Source organism: Struthio camelus, chromosome 31, assembly GCF_040807025.1.
Source record: "Struthio camelus isolate bStrCam1 chromosome 31, bStrCam1.hap1, whole genome shotgun sequence".
Lineage (NCBI taxonomy): Eukaryota > Metazoa > Chordata > Aves > Struthioniformes > Struthionidae > Struthio > Struthio camelus.
Genome location: NC_090972.1, coordinates 3,234,876 through 3,251,096, shown reverse-complemented (window position 1 = coordinate 3,251,096; position 16,221 = coordinate 3,234,876). Strand labels below are relative to the sequence as shown.

Sequence of the window (16,221 nt, the reverse complement as noted above, 5' to 3'; positions counted from 1 at the left end):
CTTCCTATGAGGAATGCCCCGGTAATGAACCAGCCAATCATTACTAATGGCATCATTTTCAAAGTTCCTGATGCCGTGGCCTTGAGATATTAGATTGGCCCAGTTCTCCAGTTCTTTCTTTCTCCGTTTACTAGGAACAGGGTAGATGACCCTGGGAGCAGGAGTTTCCCCTTCGGATCTCGTCTCGTCACCTTCCAGGGCAGCGGAGATGACCAAGGGGGACTCCTCCCCGATGAGCAGAATCTTGTCCGCCCTTCCTCCTGCGGCAATCCACACCTTCTCAAACTCCTTCTGGATGCCTTCTGCGAGGACCACTGTCCTCGTGATGTCATCGGAGGACTGGGCGACACGATGGAGCCGACGAGCCTGGATGTTCAGAATCTGGCTCGCCAGCCGCCCGATTCCGAGACCGCCATCCTTGTAGCTGGCATATAAGATGGCATCACAAGTACTGGAAGGTAAGTGAAGCCATCTCCTCACCGCAGATCTTACCATCAGGTCCAGGGAGTGGAGATAAGTGGCGTTGACACCAGCCTGAATTGCTGCATATAGCAGCCGTGGGATGACATAGGTCCTCAAGATCTCCACCTTCTGGAGCGGTTTAAGCGGGGCTATCCCATTGTTCTTAACCCATGTGCTCAGCTTCTCCAGCAGCTCCGGATGGGAGAGACCCACCCAAGGATCCACCTGACCCGATGGTAAGGGGCCGCCAGTGGTTAATGTCTACTCACAGACTAGGATCAGCGGATTTCGGTATTAAAATCGTTCTGCAGAACAGCCTTGTTCTCACCGCCGTGTTCTTCATCCACCTCCTCTCCGCTTTTTCCGGCGCGGGTTTCGCTCGGTACTTCCTCCGATGTTTCAGTCTCACTGCGGCGGTACATCCCACCAGCTGCGTCCACCACTCCTCTGACGTTTCCTCTACGATGTCCCGGAGGTCTTCCTCCACACCCTCCAATACCCGCTAAACGCAATCTTCTGACCAGGGGTGAGGGAAGCCCCTCGAACCTTTTCCGCAATAATCTTCCTATATTCCATCCTAAGCGTTTCAATCCTCGCTCTCTCAGCCGGTGCCTCCCCTTCGCACGAACTTACAGCTCTTCTCGGCGATGGGAGTCCCTTGGCACCAGCCGCCAGCTGCCGTCTCTTATCGTTGATCTGCTTTGCTGATTTTGTGGGCAAATGCTCATAAATCCGCTTATTGATGTTTCGTGCCTCTCTAAACCTCTGTTGCAACTCCCTCAGCAGAGCCGTCTCTTCCTGCGACCAAACGCTCCTATGCATACCCCGCAATCCCTTTCCTTTTGCGCGAGACGCCTCAATCCTTTCCCTGTTCCTAGTCTTCGGGTGAACGAGACGTTTATGTTGGGAAAGGCCGCTCTTTGTCTTGAACGCCCGGTCGCATTCCTCACAGTTCCATGGGAGGGGGGCCTCCGAGGCTTCTTCCTCTTGCACTTCCCCCAGGGTTCCGCGGCACCTCGGGAAGCGGCAGGCAACGCTATGATGTTTCTCATTCAGCCTCCCACACCGGGAACACTGAAATAGCACTCGTCGCCGACCGTGGGCTCTCTGCAGATGTTCGGTCAACGCCGCGATTTTCCCTACCTTGACTCCACAGCATGGACATGCTGGATGTTCATCTGGGATCTTCACAACCGGCATGCCACCGTCAGCTGCTCCCCCCTGGAGTCAAGGATAGGGGTTGCCAAAGCCGGTAAGATTGCCTTGCGAGAGGGAGACTCCAGGACCTCTTCTGCAGGCCAGCCTACCAGGGGCGAAACGACAGGGGATTCCAGAGCCTCATAAACCTCTGGCAGATCTTTCACGCAATCGAGACTTGGTCCGGGAATAGTCCCATCCCAAGGGTCATAATCCGAGTTACAGAACGTCAAATTCTGCAACACAGCAGGCCACCCATTCGATGTTAAAGTCGCTGGCCTAGCGGCAGCAACATCAATGGGAAACTCATCCATCTGGGTGCCCACTGACATGAAATTGACAACCCAAGGTCTTACTAGGTTGTCAAACATGACTGCGGGAGTTAAGAACATGCCAGAAGAACCAGTCCCCCAAGGTCAACTGGTATGCCTGAAAGCGGCCCCTAGGCCAAGGGCTCTGGACTGCAAGTAAGCCAGTTAGCCGCAATCAAAATTTTGATTCACCTTGAGGAACTATCAAGTGGTCAGTGAGGCCAGTCGATAGGGAGGAAGCAACTGTAACACTGCACACTGGGGCAGAGGCAAACTTGGTTACCCACGAGTGGGCATCCAGCGGGACCACGAGGAGGTGTTGCCTCTGCAGCTCAGCCCAGTCAGTAACTATGGCCCTATTTTACGAACCATAGAAACTCTATGGCACCTTTTCCGGGTTGGGATGACAGGCGGCCCGTCTGCCCATGTCAAAATTAGTAGTCATATGGGGACGAGATCACAAAGTCCCAAAAGCGAAGCTCAAACCACATAGGGAGCTGGGCAATAGCAAATTTCAACAGGTACAGAAGACAGAGCAAGCTCAGTCGTCTGTGTGAAGAATTTTACTGTTGCCTTTCCGAAGAAGGCGTACAAGTAGTCATATCAAATTAAAACTAACACATCTTACCTTTACTCGCAAAGATGTGTAGTATATCCACAGAAGATAGGAGAGCTCTCCGCGAGAAGAGCCTCGCTATCTTCTTCATGCGGCTTCCGGAGAGTCCAAGGTCGGCGAGGAGAGCGTCATTGCCAGCATACCACTTCCCTCTTGCTCCAAGCGGAAACCCTAGGAATTGGACCTCCCCAGCTCTTGTCAAGCTTCTGACTTGTTCGTCCAAGTGTTGGTATTTTCGGACTTTCTCTCCTGCTGCGTCACCTAAAGTTGACAAATTACTTTCGAAACGGACTGTAACATCCACCACCCTCGCCCCGCCCTCTTTTACAACAATCAAATCTGGCTTGAGGAACTCGTTGTCGCGTCCCCTGAGGTGGGGTTCAATAAATACTTCCCACCCCAGCTTCTTGGCTTCCTCCGCCAGCAAACCACGCAAGACGTTATGTCTCTTAATCCGGGCGTCTTGCACAGCAGGACAGTAGCCGATGATGTGGGCGCAAGTCTGCCACTCTGCAGGACAATGCCTGCACCCCTTAGGGACACCCTCGCCCAAGCCCCGAGCCAAATACTGGTGAGTGGGATAGACGTTGGCTCGAAGCTGTAACGCTCTTATTAACTTCCTATGAGGAATGCCCCGGTAATGAACCAGCCAATCATTACTAATGGCATCATTTTCAAAGTTCCTGATGCCGTGGCCTTGAGATATTAGATTGGCCCAGTTCTCCAGTTCTTTCTTTCTCCGTTTACTAGGAACAGGGTAGATGACCCTGGGAGCAGGAGTTTCCCCTTCGGATCTCGTCTCGTCACCTTCCAGGGCAGCGGAGATGACCAAGGGGGACTCCTCCCCAATGAGCAGAATCTTGTCCGCCCTTCCTCCTGCGGCAATGCACACCTTCTCAAACTCCTTCTGGATGCCTTCCCCGAGGACCACGGTCCTCGTGATGTCATCGGAGGACTGGGCGACACGGTGCAGCCGATGAGCCTGGATGTTCGGAATCTGGCTCGCCAGCCGCCCGATTCTGAGACCGCCGTCCTTGTAGCTGGCGTATAAGATGGCATCACAAGTACTGGAAGGTAAGTGAAGCCATCTCCTCACCGCAGATCTTACCATCAGGTCCAGGGAGTGGAGATAAGTGGCGTTGACACCAGCCTGAATTGCTGCATATAGCAGCCGTGGGATGACATAGGTCCTCAAGATCTCCACCTTCTGGAGCGGTTTAAGCGGGGCTATCCCATTGTTCTTAACCCATGTGCTCAGCTTCTCCAGCAGCTCCGGATGGGAGAGACCCACCCAAGGATCCACCCCCAGGCCCAAATACTTCTCGGAGCTGCCGGGCTCGATCATGTTGAGCGGAATGCCATCGATTGTCCACGTCTCGCAGTTGTTAACCGTGAACGAGTCTTTCGTGGGCCTGATCATAAAACCGTGGCATTTTTTTGCTTGCACACGTAGCCCGGATAGGTGACAAAACTCCTCAACCGCTCTAATGTTCTTCTTCATGCCTTCCCACGAGTCACTCAAAAGGACTAGATCGTCCGCGAACGCCAAAGATGACACAGAGCAATCTCCATACTTGAATCCGTTCTTTAAATCCTCCAATCTACATAACAACGGGTCCACTGAGAGGTTGAACAGAAGCGGGGACATTGGATCTCCTTGTTTCACCCCGGTGAGGATCTTAATTCCCTCAGAGGACGCCTCACCCACCTCCAGCCGAGTCACACAGTTGGAGTACAAATCGGCGATGATACTGATCACATGATCATCCAAGCCTTTTTGTTCGAGGACTCGAAGGATGTGTTGATGATGGACCAAGTCGAAGGCTTTCGCCAAGTCCACGAAGACTACTGCTAACGCCTTATGGTCTCTTTTGGCGTGCTTGATGAGCATCTGGAGGAGCTTCAGATTTTCCGCGCAGCCCGGGGCTGAAATAAAGCCCCTTTGGTGGCTGTTAATCGGACATGCTCGTCGCAGGCGTGCCGTCAAAATTCGAGAGAACAAGCGCATGATGACCGACCCGATGGTGATGGGCCGCCAGTTGTTAATGTCCCCTCGTAAACTAGGATCAGCAGACTTGGGTATTAAGATCGTTCTACATTCTTTGATTCCATCTGGAATCTTCCCGGCCAGCAGCCACAGATTGAATAATTCAGCTAACTGGGTGCCTTGGGGGTCTAATTTGACGACATCTCCCAAGGTCAACCCATCCGGGCCCGGGGCGGAGCTCTTAGTCATTTCCGCAATGTTCTTCCTGACCTCCGCAGGGGAGATCATCCTCTTGAATGCAGAATTGTCTGCTTCTCCGGCACTACAGAACGTACCGAGACCAGCGAAGGGGCCGACCTCCTCCCACTTCCTTCTGAATGTGCAATACAGCACATCCATCAGGAGGGGACACTTAATACTCTCGATGTTATCCAAAATAATACCAGCAAGCTTTCTACGATCTATCTCAAAAAGCCGCTGGTATCTCAGGTACTGGCCTCTTCTCAGCGCCCTATTCTTCATCCATCTCCTCTCCACCTTCCTCGGCGCGGGTTTCACTCGGTACTTCTTATGATGTTTCAATTTCACTGCAGCGGTATGTCCCACCAGCTGCGTCAACCACTCCTCCGATGTTTCATCGACGATGTTCCGAAGGTCTTCCTCCACACCCTCCAAAGCCCTCTCGAATGCGCTCTTCAAACCAGGGGTGAGAGAGGCCCCTCGGACCTTCTCTGCAATAATCTTCCTGTATTCCACCCTAATCAGCTCAATCTTCACTCTCTCAGCCGGGACATCCCCTTCGCACGGACCCGCAGCTTTTCGCAGCCACGCGAATCCTTTGGCACCAGCCGCCAGCTGCCGTCTCTTATCACTGATCTGCTTCGCCGATTTTGTAGGCAAATGTTCAGAAATCAGCTTATTAATATTCCGTGCTTCTTTAAACTTCTGTTCTAACTCTCTCAGCAGAGCCGTCTCTTCTTCGGACCAGACGCTCTTATGCATACCCCTCAATCCCTTTCCTCTTCCGCGAGACGCCTCGATCCTTTCCCTGTTCCTAGTTCCTGGGTGGACAAGACGCTTATGTTGGGAAAGGCCGCTTTTGGTCTTGAACTTTCGGTCGCATTCCTCACAGCTCCACGGGAGGGCGGCCTCCGAGGCCTCTTCATCTTCCCCTTCACCCAGGGTTCCGCGGCACTTCGGGAAGTGGCAGGCAATGCTATGATGTTTCTCGTTCAGTCTCCCACACCTGGAACACTAAAAAAGCACCCGTCGCCGACCGTGGGCCCTCCGCAGATGTTCTGTCAAGGTCGCAATTTTCCCTACCCTGACTCCACAGCATGGACATGCTGGATGTTCATCTGGGATCTTAACAACTGGCGTGCCGTCAGTTGCTTCCCCCCCGGAGTCAAGGATAGGGGTCACCATAGCCGGTAGGATTGCTTTACCAGAGGGAGACTCCAGGCCCACTCCTGCCGGCACCTCCCCCCGGGCTTCATCAGCCCGGGGTACCGGGGGCGATGCTACAGGGGACTCCAGAGCCTCATAAACCTCTGGCAGATCTTTAACACAATCCAAACTTGGTCTGGGAATACTCCCATCCCAAGAGTCATAAGCCGAATTGTAAAATGTCAAATTTTGGGTCACAGCAGGCCACCCATTTGATGTTAAAGTCACCGGCCTAATGGCCGTGACATCGACAGGGAACTCACCTGTCTGGGTGCCTACTGATACGAAATTCACAACCCATGGTCTTACTAGGTTGTCAAACATGTCTGTGGGGGTTCGATATACGCCAGAAGAACCAATCCCCCAAGTTCAACTGGTATGCCTAATAGAAGCCCCTAGGCCAAGGGCTCTGGACTGCGGGTAAGCCAATTACTAGCAGTCGAAAATTTGATTCACCTCAAGAACTATCGAGTGGTCGGTGAAGCCAGTCGATAGGGAGGAAGTAACTATAGCACCGCACACTGGGGCAGAGGCAAACTTGGTTACCCACGACTGGGCATCCAGCGGGACCACGAGGAGGTGTTGCCTCCGCAGCTCAGCCCAGTCAGTAACTATGGCCCCGTCTTCAGAGAGTCATAGTTACTCCCGAGTTACTCTCGGCCCTCCTGGGCTACCCCTCGCCCTTCACTTGAGCACCTCCCCAGGTCAGCCTGCTGCTTCCTCACCAAGCAGCTTCCTGCAGCACAACTGACCTCACCACCTACAGCCCAGCCCTCACACCTTCACCTCCAGCTCCCTCTCCCCTGCCCTTCCCCTTCCCTCTCACCTCCCTGTGTGCTTTCTCTCCAGCACCCCACACACCCTGCCCTTCCTCTGCCTCCCCAGCCCCAAACGCCTTCCAGCTAGACTTACAAAAGCAGCTGGACGGTTAGGGGCTGTCAGGGAGCAGCTTAGGCCTTAGGCTTCAGGCATCCGTGCAGGGTTTGGGGCTTTCACAGAATCCCAGAATGCTTGAGGTTGGAAGGGACCTCTGGAGAACATCTAGTCCAACCCCGCTGCTCAAGCAGGGCCAGCTAGAGCGCCTTGCCCCACTTTGCGTCCAGATGCCTTTTGAACATCTCCAAGGATGGAGACTCCACCGTCGCTCTGGGCAACCTCTTCCAGTGCTGTCCCGGTCCATAGCAGAGGAGCGCCCACACCAATTGAAGGGCATTGTGGGAAAACTGATTATTCTCCTCGGGACTTACCAAATATAAAAGAATTGGGTTCGTTTAGGCAGTATAGGGTTACACTACTCAGATCAATGGATTTACAGATAATCTAACTTTACTAATTTCAGTTAAACAATCAATACAAACATACAGTAACTATACAATGGTAAACAGTCAAGACAAACATATAGTAACTATATACAATGGTATTTAGTGGGAGCTTCCAGGAAAAATAACAACAAAGCAAATAAGGTTTCACAGCAAATAAAATTATGAATGATATTGACGTGCCTTTATAAAAAAAGAGAAGGGGTGTGGGGGCTGCGGGGGTGGGGGGCATTGCCCTGATCAGGCCCTGCTGGACAGGCGTGCCAATCCCCGGGAACAAAGCCCGTAGAAGTGATCTAGCCACACTGGGTGGGTAGGTGGGTGGGTGGGTGTGCTGATCCTCGGTATAAAACCGTGTTCAGGTACAACCCGTATTTGCGATCCGGCCGCACCAATGAGGTATGCCGACCCCCGGGAACAAAGCCTGTAGTGGTTAACTTACAACACCTCGTGCAGCTGCTCAGGAGTGGTGGACTCCGGCGGGCTTGTCCTGGTCCGGCGTCCCCTACCAGGAGGGAGTGGGCGGGGGAGCACTGAAGGAGCACTCGTCTTCCTACCCGGTGCTTTTGCTCCCAATGACGGCTGTCCCGCAGCCATGCTCCTTCTCGGTTCTTCTCTTCTTTCTTCGGTTACCACCACCAACTCCGGCAGCCCCCAGAAGCTCCCCTGTGGCGCCAGCAGCCACCTTTTATACCAAGGGCCAATTGTGGGCGTGGTCATGCCAAGCGTGGTTTCCGCCTCTCTTCTGGAAAGCTCCTGGTGATGGACAGCCAGGGACCCTAGTAACATGTGACCTCTCTTCACCAATGAGTTTAAATGGACACTGGCGGGAATCCCAACCAGGGCTGGGCAGTCTGATGGAGGTCAAATAAAGGTGAACTGCAAACCCCAACAAGTGCTCAGTAACTCTCACAGTAAAGAAACTTTTCCTCATGTTCAAAGAGAACTTCCTGTGTTTCATTTTGCGCCCGCTGTCTCTCATCCTATTGCTGGGCACCACGGAGAAGAGGCTGGCCTCATCCTCTTGACACCCTCTCTTCAGGTATTTATGCACAGTGTCCAGATCCCCCTTGAGTCTTCTCTCCTCCAGGCTCAACAGGCCCAGCTGCCTCAGCCTTTCTTCAGAGGAGAGAGGCTCCAGTCCCTTCACCATCTTAATAGCCCTCCGCTGGACTCACTCCAGTTGCTCCATGTCTCTCCTGTACTGAGGAGACCAGAACTGGGCACAGTACTCCCAAGTGAGGCCTCCCCAGGGCTGAGGAGAGGGGCAGGAGCACCTCCCTCCACCTGCTGGCAACACTCTGCCTAATGCACCCCAGGATCCCATTGGCCTTCTTGGCCACAAGGCCACATTGCTGCCTCTTGGTCAACTTGTTGTCCACCAGCACTCCCAGGTCCTTCTCGGCAGAACTGCTTTCCAGCAGGTCAACCCCCAGCCTGTACTGCTGCATGGGGTTATTCCTCCCCAAGTGCAGGACCCTGCCCTTGCCTTTGTTGGATTTCAGGAGGTTCCTCTCTGCCCATCTCTCCAGCCTGTCCAGGTCCCTCTGAATGGTAGCACAGCCCTCTGATGTGTCAGCCACTCCTCCCAGTTTAGTATCATCAGCAAACTTGCTGAGGGTGTACTCTAGCCCTTCATGCAGGCCATTGATGAGTACGTTGAACAGGATTGGCCCCAGTATGGATCCATGGGGGACACCGTTAGTTACGGGCCGCCAACTTGCCACTGACCACAACCCTCTGAGCTCTGCCATTCAGCCAGTTCTCCATCCACCTCACTGTCCACTCACCTAGCCCGCACTTCCTAAGCTTGCCTATGAGGATGTGATGGGAGACTGTGGCAAAAGCCTTCCTGACAACATCCGCTGCTCTCCCCTCCTCTACCTGGCCAGTCATCCCATCGTAGATGGCTATCAGGTTGGTTAAGCATGATTTCCCCTTCATGTATCCATGCTTTTTGAATCCATCTGTGTCGAGGGCACTTTCAGGGGAGCCTGCAGCAGCAAGTGCAGCACCTTTCCAGGGAGGCCTGCACCAGTGGGTGCAGCATGCAGTGCACTTTGAGGGGAGCCTGCAGGAGCAGGCTCAGCCCCCGAGGAGAGAAGGGAAATGCTCTGGCTGAAAGGCCAGTTTCCTCTGGGCTCCTGTGCTGGGCAATGGCATTGTCTCGCTCTCCATGCAGCAGCTGGTAATGTTGGCTGTTCTCCAGGGGAGAACTGCAGCCCCAGGAGGCGGGAGTGCGCATTCATTAAGAACTGCTATGTGCTCACCCCGTGCTAGACATCGGGAGTTGGTTGCAATGGGCATAAGTAAGAATCGACCTGCCTGAGGCATCCTGACAATACCCTCAGCAACTCTCAGCAGTGGATGTGTGCTGAACTCAAGACACAGCGCCTTTTGCTAAGCAATAACTGGGCTCCAACAGGCACTTGTAGGTCTTTCTTCCTTGCTGGAAGTGGGCCCCAAAAGTTTCTGCAGCAAGAGTGGCCCTGCCCTTCTGTGCTCCTTTCCACCCCGTCGCAGCCCACCACCTCTCCCTGCACCAGGACAGGGCCCTGAGGTGTGTGCTGTGACTCGGTGCGGACAGTGGTGTGATGGGCCAGCAGCAGCAGTGTGTTTAAGAGGTAGCACTGCCCAACCCTCGGTGAGAGCCGTCTGTCCTTATCTTGACTCGTCTGAAACGCACAGCTGTGGTGCACAGCTCTTCTCCTGAGCGAGGTGCCAAACGCAGGCCAGGGGCTCGCTCCCTGCAAGGGCCCTTTTCTCTCTGCTGGGACAGGTACAAATGTCTGTGCTGCAGCGAGAGGAGACGAAACCATGCGTGTTACCAAGAAGCCATGGCTGAGCACACAGCAACCCCTGCCAGGTGCCTGTCTGGGGCTACGAGCCACTTCTGGAGAGGAGGTAGAAGGTGAAGCAAGACCTTGCGCTCCGTAGGAAGGCTGTCTCCATGTGCGTGTTGGAGGTGGAGGAGCCGCTGCTGAGCAGATTGCGGACTTTTGGGTCTCTGTTCTCCAGGCTTGAGAACATCACCTGGGCTGCAGACAAGGGGGCTGTTGCATCGACTCACCGCTAGCTCCCCCTCCAAGCTCTCAAGGCCTTGGGCATGGAGGGGTGGGGGAGGACCATCTTCTGAGATGGCTGTGTCTCCAGGGTAGGCCCCTACACTGAGCAGGTCACCCAGGCCTGCCTGGAGTGGAGCCTTCAGCAGAGATTTTGCCAGACTGCACAAGGAGGTCAGTGTGGTTGGTGGGAAGGGCACACGTGTCCTTGGTCAGGGGAATGTTGCTCTCAGCTCTGCTGGCAGCAAGGACTAGGTCCCTGCTGGCTCTAAGGGAGCTCTGGAGGATTCCCTCCGGGATCAATGCCAAGGCCATGGAAAAAGGCGTTCATCTCCCTCTCTTTGATGCCTCCAGCTCTGAGACAGTCCCTCGGGCTCCTTTGATAGTGTGAAGAGCTCATCAAGACCAGCAGAGTTGGAGGGGCGCTCCTCCACCGGAGCAGCTCTCAGAGACATCTTTCATGTCATGTGACACTGCAGCCTTCCTCTCCCAGCCTGTTAGGTGAGGAATAAAAGCCCTTTTTTGCTTTGTGCCTTAACCTGCCTTTCCCTCCATTTCCCCCAGAGCCAGCCTTCCTTTGGGAGTCCTCAGGCTTTGCGGGGTTGAGTGAAAAACCACGCTGTGAGACAACTTGGCCTCCCTGCGGGCAGACCCAGCACCCTCCCTTGCTCCTGCTGCTGCTGCTTGGGATGCCTCATCTGTGCCAGGGCCCCTCCAGGCCGACTTGGCCTGAGTGGTCTTGGCTTCCAGATCTCTCTGAGTGTCCTGAGAGCTTCTTCCTTCAGGGACCCCCTGCAGGCATCTTTGTTGTCCTCCTCTGAGCTGAGGTGGGCAGGGGAGATGGGTCACTTTGGGGGTGGTTTGCCCAGAACTATCTTGCCTGCTGAAGCTGAGTTGGGCGCACACACTGCTGGCACGGACAGTCAGAGAGTCCGTGCAAGGTTTGCCAAGGGCATTGCTGGCACATGCTGCTGCTTTTGGCTTCCATGCCTGGCCTTCTGCTTTTCCAGCCACCGGAGGAAAGGGGTTCAACATGCACATGGAGCAGTTCTGGACAGCCCGGACTTGGGAAGGGGAGCCAATTCTCCCAAGGACTCTTGTCCCGTGTCCCCAGAGCTCTCCAGACTGGCTAATGCCAGGTAGCAGTAAGGTGGGACACTGGAGCAGGCCAGTTGCTGGGATGCTCTTGGCTGTCCTGAGTTGCCCTTGACGGAGACGGAGACTGAGGGTGTGCAGTAGGATGAGCTTGTCTCAGAGGAGGCTTTGCATTTCCCTCTGCATTCAGGCAGCACCATATGAGCCATGCCTTGGCAGGGAAGCCAGGGAAGCTGGATCTTGGTGAGAAGGTCCTGAGATATGGTGTTCTCGCCTCCTACTGGTGCACGTGCTAAGACAATCTTTGCCAAGCTCTCAGGACGTCATATACCTGGCAGAGCACCAGCTCGCTAGGTACAGTCCCAGAGAGCTTGATCAGCTCTTCACACCGACCCTGGAGAAATCTGTGCCAAGACCCTCTGACTAGAAGCTTCGGGAGTGCACTGAAGATCTGCTTTGGAGCGGGTGCCGTGGGCTCTCTGGGTTGTCAGTGCAGGGTGCATTGTAGCACAAGACCCAGCACATCCTGGAAGTGGGCATCCATGCCTGGGAGATGAATTGTGCCTGGACTCCATGGTCTAGCTCTTCCCTGGCTACCTAAGGAGTCCAGTGAAGCAGCTCCGGTGGAGATACTTGCACTGAGGACTTGTGGAGTTAGGTGAGCGGAATCCTAGCCCTACACATAGAGTAGGAAACCAAAAGGCCGCGATCTACCTGCCCACCCATGGGTTTTCACTGGAGACCTGGCTTGCCCAGAGCATGACCCTTGAAAGGCTGTGAGAACCTCCCCCTCCTCCCACCACCACCACCTTCTTATTTTGGGGTCATTGTTGTACTGTTCAGGAGTTGCCTTAATCTACAACATGACACGATCTCAGGCCCAAGGAGAGGCCCTGCGGTACCCCAAAGAGCCCTTTGCTTTGTGTGAAGGGGCATTGGGGTGATGGCCAGGAGCTTGCTGGGAGTGGTGGGGGTGCAGTGCCACCTCCTGGCTGGGCTCTTTGAGCATGGTCCTGAGCTCTGCTCTGCAAGGAGAGCAGACTTGCCCATGGGGCACACAAGGAAGATGCTGTGGTGCCAGGGAAACCTGGGGGAGATCTGCTGAAGCCAGGGCCCGTGGGGTGCTGACCTGCTGTTTGGCTATGCAGCGAGCTGCTTGTTTTGCTAACGGTCCCGTGGGGGATGCCTGGCCTCTGGAGACCTCGAGGAGGGAGCCTCATCTCACAGCTCCCCATGGACTCTTCCTCCAAGCCCTGGTGTCAGTCTCGTGGGGGGCCGGGCCAGGGGCAGGACTCTGGTGCCTCCTTGTACTTCGGCATCAGGCTGCTTGCAAGGGGGAGGCAGCATCAGATATGCAGCCCCTGCTGCTGGCCGGGCACCTGCACTCCAGTCTTTGGAGGCACGGGTGTAAAAGCAGGCAGCATCTGGCCTCGGATAACAGGGCTCAGTCTAGTGCTCCAGGTGGGGGCTGAAAGCTATTGAAACCCTTCTGTATGAGCCATGCCTGTGGGCAGGTCGGAGCTGGGGAGCAAAGGGCCGTGGGATCATCACGGGGCTGATGCAGCTGGGGGTGGTGGGTCCATCCTTCCTGGAAGAGCAAGTGCTCACCACTTCATCAGCGCTGTCTTTTCCTTCTGAAGCCTGGAGGGCAGAAGCAGTAGCAGGAAACGCAGGCAGAGTTTTAAAGGTATTTTTCTCACCCTTTGGCTCCCTCTTATCTGATCGGGGATTGTACGGGCTTGTGGCTGACGACTGCCATTAAAAAGTCAAGCAGTACAAACTCTTTCCAGCTCATGGGCAGAGCCGGGAAGTTGATAATGTTGTATGTCAGGTGAGGTCCTGTGGCAAAGCGTGACCTTTTTTTTTAAGGTGAGATGCGTGGGCCAGAGCTTGCTCTGAGAGCAGCCAGGCTTAGAGTCTCATTGCTCGCAGGGAGATGAAGACCACCCCTTATGTGTGGTCCCTGTAGGACAGTGGCACGGGGCAAGGCAGAGCAGGGAAGGAATTCCTACAGTGCCAGGACAATGACCTCAAAATGCATCTCCCCTGATTTACACCACCTTCCCTGTCCATAGACATCCCCCCACAGCAGGTCACGCGGGGCCCCTCTTTGACAGTGACGGGGACAGGCACTTGTGGAGCGTGAGCCACCTCCTCCAAAGGTAAATGACTGATGGGATCAGAGGAATCGCTGTGAGAAATGCCTCTTCCCCTCTAGAAGGAGAAGAAGAGACACCGCTCAGGCAGAGACATGTAAACGGTGGACATCCAGAATCAGGGGAGATGATTTTCCCCCCTCACCCAGAATAAATAGTGCCACCACCCACGTCCTCTCCAGAAAGCCTCCTCAGCAGCTATGGTGGCTGCAGACCCGAGGTGGCAGCAAAGTGCTGAAACGTGATATTGCTCTATCAAGAAGAGCAATGCTGGAGAAGTGAACATCATTTTTTGCAATATTTCCCCGGGGAGGTAAAAGGCAGGAACTTGTGTCTGATGTAGATGCTGTTTTCTCTGCAGAAAGCCGATCTGACGGTGCTGTTAGAATGTCGTTGTTGTCATGCTCTTTTCAGACAAAGCACAAATGCGAAGGGGGAATCAAACCATCCCGGCAGGGCTCGTTTAGATTGGATTTTCCCGCTTTCCTGAGCCCCGGGTCGTGCTGTTCGTGCTGTTTCTCCTCATGTACCTAGTGACCCTGCCTGGAAATACTGTGATAATGGTTGTTATCAGGGTGGACCGGAGCCTGTACGTGCCCATGTATGTTTTCCTAGGTGCTTTGTCCTTCTCACAAATCTGCTACTGCTACACCTTCTCCATCACCCCGAAGATGCTGTCTGGGTTAGTGCTGGGGAGCAGAGCCATTTCTTTCCTCGGGTGTGCTGCACAGATGCATTTCTCCTTCATGTTTGGCTTCATGCACTCTTTCCTCCTGGCGGCGATGGGCTATGATCGCTACGTGGCCATCTGTCACCCCTTGCGCTACAATACTGTCATGACCCCCCGAGTCTGCACTCGGCTGGTGGTCGCCTCGTGGGCAGGGAGGGTTTTCCTGGGGCTGCTGGTGACCGGCGCTGTGTTCCAGTTCCCCTTCTGCCAGTCCCACCGCATCGACCATTTCTTCTGCCACCTGTCCCCCATCCTCCAGCTGGCTTGTGTTGGTGACGATGCGGTTGGCACCGTGCTCAATGCCCTTTGCATTGCCACCCTGCTGTGCTGCTCTCTCTTCATCCTGCTCACCTACGCCTTCATGCTGGGCCGGATCCTGCAGGTGCCGTCAGCGGAGGGGAGGTGCAAAGCTTTCTCCACCTGTGCCTCCCGTGTCACCGTGGTGGTGGTGCACTACAGCGGTGCCTCCGTTGTCTACTTGAAACATGGATCACCCAGCGCTGCGGGAGCTGGTGCTCTGATCGACATGGCTTACACCGTCTTCACGCCCTTCTTGAGCCCCATCATTTTTAGTCGGAGGAACAGAGACTTAACAAATGCCTTCTGGAAATCTCTGAGGAAAAGCTTTGTCATCAGGAATGCAAATGTTTGCCCAGGATGGAGCTTCAGTGGCAGGAGTGGCTATTGCTAAGCTTCGTTCTCTTTTTCTTTTTCTTTTTCTTTTTCTTTTTCTTTTTCTTTTTCTTTTTCTTTTTCTTTTTCTTTTTCTTTTTCTTTTTCTTTTTCTTTTTCTTTTTCTTTTTCTTTTTCTTTTTCTTTTTCTTTTTCTGCCTGTGGTGGTTCCTTGCTGCTTCCCAAACAACACCTATTTTCTTTCCAGGCAAAGGAGTCGTGCACGTGGCTCTCGTGCCTTTCGTAACCCTTGCTGGGGTTTGCAGGCCTTGCCGTGAGACCTGGCTGAAGCGTTTTGGTTTAACTGGTCACACCCTAAGTTCAGCATCACGCAGAGGCAGGAGCTGCAGCTCTCAACCCTCCCAGGGGCTCCTGTGCCCTGAAGGCGGAAAAAAATCACAAGAAGATCTCCGGAAGGTTGTGTGGCAGCTCCTGTCTCCCCATTTTACCCCGTACGTGCACGGGAACCCTCAGCCAGCCAGACCTCAAAAGGCGGCTGCTTTTCCCACAGTGTGCAATCACACTCAAGTCATTGCCGCAGGGTGTAAAAATGGCTGGAAAGGGCTAAAAAGAAGCACTCTAGAGCAAGAATGCTGGGAGGCAGAATGAGCCATGAAGTGCCAAAGGGGTTGGATTTGGAAACAGCCTTCCCACAGGAAGGTGTGAGGGAGAAGCCTCTCCGGTGCAAGGTGGAGGTTACTGGAGGAGGCTGGTCACACGCTTGTGTGCCACACCAGAGGGTTTAATTTGGGGCAAGAGCTCATCCCTTCTAATCTCCTGTCCTAAAGCACCCTACCAGGTAGGCATGGGTGGCCTGGAAGAAATAGCACATTTCCTACATCCAGCCTCCTGGCTGGTATCAACCACTGTCGGTGGCAGGTCCCTAAAGAGACTAAAGAAATCATGGGGTCCAAGGCATGAGGCAAGGCCAATGTATGGTGTTCCTGCAGAACTTGACGTAACTTCCAAGCGATCAGCAGCAGAAAGGTGTCTTTGTCTCCTGCACAGCTAGCTGGCATTCATCTGACTTTTCCAGGGGTGGGAACATCCAAGTGAAGGGCCTTAGTCTCCCTTTGTGCTCAGTGATCTAGTCCCTATGGTCCCTGCGGGTCCCTCTCAGCCTAAAGCAGCCGCCCCGCAAGTGTCTCTTTGTAGAGACACAGAATAA

The 16,221-nt window shown here is 54.2% G+C and overlaps 1 protein-coding gene across 1 annotated transcript; it reads left to right on the top strand.

Moving 5' to 3' along the window:
* Positions 1 to 436: 436 nt before the first annotated feature.
* On the top strand, positions 437 to 15,072 carry LOC138063005 (olfactory receptor 10H1-like). The gene is made up of 4 exons (XM_068922681.1): positions 437 to 458; positions 1,619 to 1,714; positions 6,220 to 6,395; positions 14,119 to 15,072. Exons 1-4 carry the CDS (start codon positions 437 to 439, stop codon positions 15,070 to 15,072), a joined length of 1,248 nt encoding a protein of 415 aa, XP_068778782.1.
* Positions 15,073 to 16,221: the final 1,149 nt, after the last annotated feature.